The 7,297-nt window shown below is 36.7% G+C and overlaps 1 protein-coding gene across 1 annotated transcript; it reads left to right on the top strand.

Moving 5' to 3' along the window:
• The first annotated feature begins 2,760 nt into the window (after window positions 1-2,760).
• LOC131178762 (uncharacterized) lies at window positions 2,761-3,605 on the top strand. The gene is made up of 2 exons (XM_058144558.1): window positions 2,761-3,116; window positions 3,242-3,605. Exons 1-2 carry the CDS (start codon window positions 3,019-3,021, stop codon window positions 3,600-3,602), a joined length of 459 nt encoding a protein of 152 aa, XP_058000541.1. The 5' UTR covers window positions 2,761-3,018; the 3' UTR covers window positions 3,603-3,605.
• Window positions 3,606-7,297: the final 3,692 nt, after the last annotated feature.

Below are 7,297 nucleotides of genomic sequence, written 5' to 3'. Positions count from 1 at the left end.
AGTTGTTCCTTATTTTGTCTAGTTGAATTTCCGTTTTTGAATCACTCCATTTGGAGTTTTGTAGCTCTAGATATGGTCCAAAAACCACAGCTGGCCGGATTGCCTATCTGCAGAATTGACCATATCTACAGTAACATAAACAGTAACTAGAGTCACTTCGTTGGATGGGTTCGGGCCATAATTTGGGGTAGGTTCCTTCATGAAAGTTGTTTTTCTATGTCTTAACTTGTTGCTGTAAAAATTTCAGGTCAATTGACCAAATCTACAGTGAGTTATGGCCAAATGTTACTGTTCATTTGGTCATTCTGCAGAATCAGTTGCAGGGTATCCGGATTGGGGCCAAGTTTTGGTCCTCTTGCTTTGGTCTTTTGGGCATGGTTTCTTCAGCAAAAATGCGCCATTATAAGCCTAGTTTCATGTCCAATTGGCCAAACACTAATTGGACCAACACAGCCAAAGTTATGGCTGTGTAATTGGACTGAAATCTCAGTCCATTGCTGCTGTCCCTAGGCAACATAGTCATTCCCTTTACCATGCTATTTTTCAGTCCATATTATGGTCAAATCTCCTCAAATGGTCACTAATTGACCATTAAAATGTTCTCTAACAATTTCATAAGCCAAATCAATTTTCACTCCCCAAAACCCTAGCTTCACATTATGTTTTCCACAAAATGCCTTAGTTAGCATACCAACTTATTATTCTTATGTTTATAAACTTCCAACATGATTCTAGTTCACTTCAAGCTCATCAAAAATACTCCTTCCTATTCCTTCACTAGGGCAGCCGAAACTCTTGTACATATACACATGAATTTTGTTCATTTAAATTACATTTTCTTACTAAATTCAAGTTCCAATTCATGAAATTAAAGAGTTTTAGGTATATAGTGCACTAACCTTGAATAGGGAAGATTTTTCCCAACTCAAAACTTCACTTTCCTTCACTTTCTAGGCTGCCAAAAGGTTGTTTAAGGTGTGGGGTAAAATTTTAATGAAGAGAGGTTAGGGTTTAGTGGTGGAAACAAAGGAGAAAGGAAGCTTTTGATTGCACATCAATGGAGGGAGGAGGGAAGGGATTTCGGCTGCATGAGGAAGAGCATGATGGCTGCTGTAATTTTTGGTTATTTGGTCTTCATTTAGTCTCTTTATTAGTTAGTCAAATGATGGCTTAATTGTGATTGGTTGGTAATTTTAAATGACATCACAATGATGTCATTAATAAGCTTTTTCCTCACTTTCTTTTCTTTCCTCCACTACTCATCTTCAATTTAATTTCTAGTAATGTTTATTCATATTTTATGTCATATTAATTATTTACTCAACTGGACAAGTCGGCCAAAAATCACCTCTGAAGGCGAAATGACCAAAATGCCCTCCGTTTGGCTTAACGGGTCAAAATTGTCTGTACCGATTGAAAAATTTTTCTAAATATTTTCTTGGCATTCTAATGCCATGGGAACCTCAGTAACCCTTCTCTGGAGTCCCAAAAATTATTTTATAATTTTTCCCCCAGGTCTAGGGCTCCTCGTTGCGAGAACCGCAACTTCCCTCTAGTTACCCATCGCTTGGGCACCGGCTCGTTTAACTCGATTGTATTTTATTTCTAAAATTTTTACCAAATTTTTCTTATTAATATTTGAGTTAGTTATGGTCCCTCACTTTAGTTTAAATATTTTTCCGGACGTTCTAGCTGTCCGGACCGACACCGGTCACCGGAACAGTAGAATGTACGGAGTAGTTACCGGGAGGGTGTTACAAGTAGGGTGTGACACTCCAAGTTTCTTTGACTCCATGGAACATCTCCCAGTGCATTTGGCTTATGAAGCATGGATTGCTGGTCCTGTGCAATATCGGTGGATGTATCCATTTGAGAGGTAACTAGTTTAATGCATTGTTGTATACTATCATTACATGGAGAAATAAAAACTTTGTTGTGACTAAATAGTAAATGGTACAGGTACCTTAGGAAGTTAAAAAATAATGTGAAAAATAAAGCCAAAGTGGAAGGTTCCATATGCAATGCATACTTAGTTAAAGAAGCATCGTCATTCTGTGCTCATTATTTTGAACCCCATGTCAACACAAGGCATCAAAAGGTTCCATGCAATGATGATACAGTCGAACATATGGATGAACATCCAGGGAATCTATCAATTTTCACTCATTCTGGTAGGCCACTGGGAAAAGGAAAGGTTAGATATCTCACAGAACAAGAATTTCAAGCAGCACAAATGTACATCTTGTTGAATTGTATAGAAGTAAAACCGTACATTGAGTAAGTTTTTCTAATATTCAATTATTATAATTGTTGCAATGCCATTATTGATTCCAAACATGTAATTAACTATTTTCATTGTGTGCAGCATTTTTTTAATGAGTTACACATGGCCAATCCAAATATCAATGATAAACAAGTTGATGAGAAACTAGAGCGTGAATTTGATAAGTGGTTATGTGCTACAATAGTTATGTAGTTAATGGTTATAAATTTCACACTAAAGGTCATGGTTCGCATAGGGCAACGATGAACAGTGGGTATGTATCAAGGGGACTAATTACAGTACTAATGAAAGTGACTACTATGGATAATTAATTGAAGTGCTACGATTGGAGTACCCTGGATAACCAATCAAAAGAAATGTATTGTTTAAATGTGATTGGTTTGATCCAACACCAAATGTGGGAACAAAGATTCATCCAAAATATAAACTTGTGGATATTAATCATAAAAGATCCTTTAATAGTTATGAACCATTTGTTCTTGCTATCCAAGCTGCTCAGGTGAATTATTCCATATATCCAAGCTTAAAACGTGACAAGGATGATTGGTGGGCTGTGTTCAAAATCAAAGCAAGATCTGTTATTGATCTTCCTGAGCAAGTGAATGTGACAACCCCCCCTGCACGGGAAGAACCATTTCAAGAAGATGAAATTGAAGTCCCTTTGATTCAAATTGACGATGATGATGATCAACAACAATATTTGAATGATCAAAACGATGTACTAGTTGAAATTAATGAAGAGGATGTTGAAGATGAAGAAGAGCTTGAATTGGACTCAGAAAGTGATGAGGAATGCTATGATGTATATGATAGTGATACTAATTAGAATTAGGTATTTCTCTTAATGAATTTATATTTCTAAACTTGAAGTATAAATTCTAACTATTGGAAAATTTCATCTGTATTATGTATCATAAGTTGAATGAAGCTAACTAATTAATACAATTATTTATGCAGGATGCGAGGCAACGGTCGCAGGGGAGGTTTGTTGGGTCATTCACAGTCAAGGCAGTCACCTGTGCAGGATGAGCCTAATGATCAACTAGACCAATCTACACAGGGTCAGCCTCAGGTTCCTTCACGATCCACTGGGAGGTCGACACCAGATCTGGAGGGGTCTACTGCTTCAACACAGCATCGAGCTACACCTCCACCTCCACCGCCACCACCTATTACCCCATCTTCTGAGCCTGCAATTGGATCAACCTCTGGTCATGAAGGTCATTCAGTTGGGGTAGCACCAATATCATCGATGGATGGCCTATCACTCACTACATATGGAAGAAAGAAACGAATAAAGCTCATTAATGGCATGTAAGTATTAAAAATTAATTTACTTTATCTATGATTTGATATTACATATCATTGGCAGTTGAAGTACCGTGTTTCTACATTTACATAAAATCAATATATTTGTTGTCTTTCTTTTGTACAGGTTACATCCATCTGAGGAATGTGCTAAGAAGATGAAGAATATCTTCAAGGAGAGGAAGGACCCAGAGGGGCACTGTTGGAAAACTATCATGCCTAAAACAAAAGAGTTTTAATGGGATGAATTTCAGGTAATAAAATATATATTTAAATATAATTAGCTATTAGATAACTAATTTGCATAGTTTATGAAACCTCAAAAAAGAATGTTACGAACAAATATCATTTAAGTGATGAGAATTTATGAATTAATGTAAAAGAACACAATTGAAGTATATTAATACTTAAATGTTCTATGCACAACTTTTGTGTTGAGGATGTTGAAAATATATATTGTTGTGAGTTGTTGTAGTTGGGGTGGATGTTATTTGTTGTTGAGAATATATGAAACGTTTTTAACAGGTGCAATTAATACCTAATAACCAGGCTGGATTGTCCAAAATTAAGGGGAAATGCTGTCAATTTTTTTCTAAAATATTACCATACTAATACAACTGTCTTAATTTTTATTTATTTTATAACAGAAATACTTTGATTGGCAAGAGGTGACTCCACTAGTAAAGGAAGCTTGGAGGCGTAAGGCTGCAGAGCGCTACAAGGCGCTAATGTGCAATGTCAGGAAAGGAAAATCCAAGGTCATTGTGCCTAATAGTACAATGCAAAAATGGAAGGAGGCATGGAGTAGCCTAGAGTTTAAAGCCAAGAGCCATCAGTTCACTGCTAACCGTTGTAGTGAGATAGGGGGAGTTGGGGCAGGCATCTCTAGACACACAGGGGGTTCAGTTTCACATGCTACTCACGCAGATAGAATGGTAATGATTTCATATTTACTATAGAATGGTAATGATTTCATATTTACTAGTTTTGTTATTGTCTGTCTACATATTAGTAGCAAATAATCGAACATTATTATAAACATCACTAAAATCATTTTATCTTTTCAGGAAGCCCAGCTTGGCCGAAGACCTTTTCCTTATGAACTTTTCCATAAGACCCACACTAGGAAAGGCACCTCCGATATGGTTGATTCACGAGAGCAATCAATTAAGGTAAGTGAACAAGTATTTTATGTCTTTCAATTATACAAAAAAAAAATGAATAAGTGAGTTTGTTTATTCAATTGCCAAGAAAAATAAATTTAAAATATGTGTATTGATTTATGCAGGATGCATTTTTGGTGCTTAAGGAGCAGTCGTCTCAACCACAAGAGGGGTGCAGTGACCCTCCTATTATAGATGAGGTCGCACTATATTTTCAAGTTGTGGGGGGGGGGAGAAGAAGAACAGGGTTTATGGCATTGGATCTCAAGCATCAATTTTTTACCCTAGCTCATCACATGGATCATCTTCTACTGCATCCTATTGCGCTCAGTCAGAGGCAATGGAGGAAGAGATTCAACAATTGCATCAGACTGTTGCAACGCTCAAGGATAGTTTGGTTGTAATGGAGGAGAGAGATCAACAACGCGAGTTGATGCTAGAGGAGAGATATAGACAACGTGAGCAGACATTGGAGGAGCGCATGCAGCAAATTATGCAAAACATGATGGCACAAGTGATGCAGGGTACGCAGTTTACAGCCCCAACTCCAGATGCGACTCATCAAGATGATGGTAGAAAGGCTGATAGTGGTGATGAGTGATGATCTTGTTGATGACAAGTAGCTTGTTTTTTTGTTATTATGATATTTTATTTTTCCATACAGTATATTATTGCCATAACACTTCACTATCATATTTATATATAATATTGACTGATATTTGATATTTGATAGCCTGATATTATAAATATTATGATATTGAGCATTTAAAATTAATATTATATTATATGCTTTAATACAGTAAATAATATATTAAATAAAAAAATAAAAATTTTCTACTAGTAATTTGAAACGGATTAGAAACAAATTTTTCCGTTTCTAAGGATCGGTTTCAGAATTTAGAAACCGATTTGAAACGGAATATCTGTTTCAAAAAAATTGAAACCAAAATATCAGTTTTTAAATTAAAACGGATTTTGAAACCGAATATATGTGATTTCTAAATTTGAAATGGAATAGTGGTTTGAAAATAGCTTCAGAATTTGAAACGGACGCCATTTTCTGTTTCAAATTTATTTAGAAACTTACGGATTTAAAACTGAATATTTCGGTTTCAAATCGATTTCTAAATGTATTTAGAAACCGATTTTCACTGATTTGAAACCGAATATTCGGTTTCAAATCTCCTTTTTCCTTGTAGTGTTCACCTCATAAGTCAGAATCTTTATGGGTTCTTCCTCATATGTGAGGTCTGGATTCACTTCAATTTCCTCTACTAGTAATATATGAGATGGGTCTGATCGATACCTCCTCAACATAGACACATGGAAGATGTTATGTATCTTCTCCAACTCTGGAGGTAGTGCCAAATGATATGCCAAAAGACCCACTCTCTCCAGAAACTCATATGGCCTAATGAAATGAGGACTCAGTTTCCCCTTTCTATTGAATCTCATAATTTTCTTCCAAGGAGAAACCTTGAGGAATACTTTCTCACCCACTGCATACTCAATAAATCTTCTCTTCATATCAATATAGGACTTCTAACGGTCTGATGTAGCCTTAAGTCGATCTCTGATCAATCTGATTTTCTCTTCAGTTTGCTAAACAATTTCTTGCCCAACCATCTTTCTTTCACCCACTTCATCCCAATACAATAGGGTTCTACATTTTCTGCCATACAAAGCTTCATATGGAGGCATCCCAAAACTTGATTGGTAGCTGTTGTTGTAAGCAAACTCAATCAAAGGCAAGTGTGTGTCCCAACTACCCTCAAACTCAATCACACAAGCCCGTAGCATGTCCTCTAAGATCTAAATTATTCTCTCAGACTGGCCATCTGTTTGTGGATGGAATGCCGTGATGAAGTTCAATCTAGTTCCTAGGGCTCTCTGAAGACTACCCCAGAATCTAGAAGTGAACCTAGGATCTCTGTCTGATACGATGGATACTGGCACTTCATGCAGTCTTACTATCTCATTAATGTACAACTTGGCCAATCTTTCTAAACTGTAGTCCATCCAAACAGGCAAAAAATGAGCAGACTTGGTCAGTCTGTCAATAATGACCCATACTACATCATGACTCTTCTGTGTCCTCGGAAGTCCCATCACAAAATCCATAATTATTCTCTCCCATTTCCATTCCGATATTGGTAGTGGATGTAATAAACTAGTTGGTACTTGATGCTTTGCCTTCACTTGCTAACAAGTTAGGCATTTGGAAACAAATTCTATTACATCTCTTTTCATACCCATCCACCAATAATGTTCTTTCAGCTCTCTATACATTTTTGTGCCACTAGGGTGCATAGTAAAAAGAGACTTATGTGCTTCCTTCAAAATGATTTGTCTCAAGTCAACGTCATTAGGAATGCACATTCTGCCCTGGTGAAGTAATAGGCCGTCATCTCTCACTGAGAACTCAGGTTTCTTGCCCTGTCGGACTTCTTCTATCATCTTCTGATACTTCTGATCATTCTGAGCAGCCATTCTGATCTGATCAATCAACACTGGCTGTAAATGCCATGCAACTGTTGTCTGC

The sequence above is a fragment of the Hevea brasiliensis genome, chromosome 1 (genome assembly GCF_030052815.1).
Source record: "Hevea brasiliensis isolate MT/VB/25A 57/8 chromosome 1, ASM3005281v1, whole genome shotgun sequence".
Taxonomy (NCBI): domain Eukaryota; kingdom Viridiplantae; phylum Streptophyta; class Magnoliopsida; order Malpighiales; family Euphorbiaceae; genus Hevea; species Hevea brasiliensis.
Note: the sequence above shows the minus strand (reverse complement) of the source record. Positions and strands in the feature narration are given on the sequence as shown.

What these genes read in the sequence shown, in the direction of transcription:
- LOC131178762 (XM_058144558.1), top strand. Translation starts at nt 3,019, where the DNA reads ATGAAGAGGATGTTGAAGATGAAGAAGAGCTTGAATTGGACTCAGAAA. An exon ending in GTGATACTAATTAGAATTAG is followed by an intron (nt 3,117 to 3,241) that starts GTATTTCTCTTA and finishes TTATTTATGCAG; the next exon opens with GATGCGAGGCAACGGTCGCA.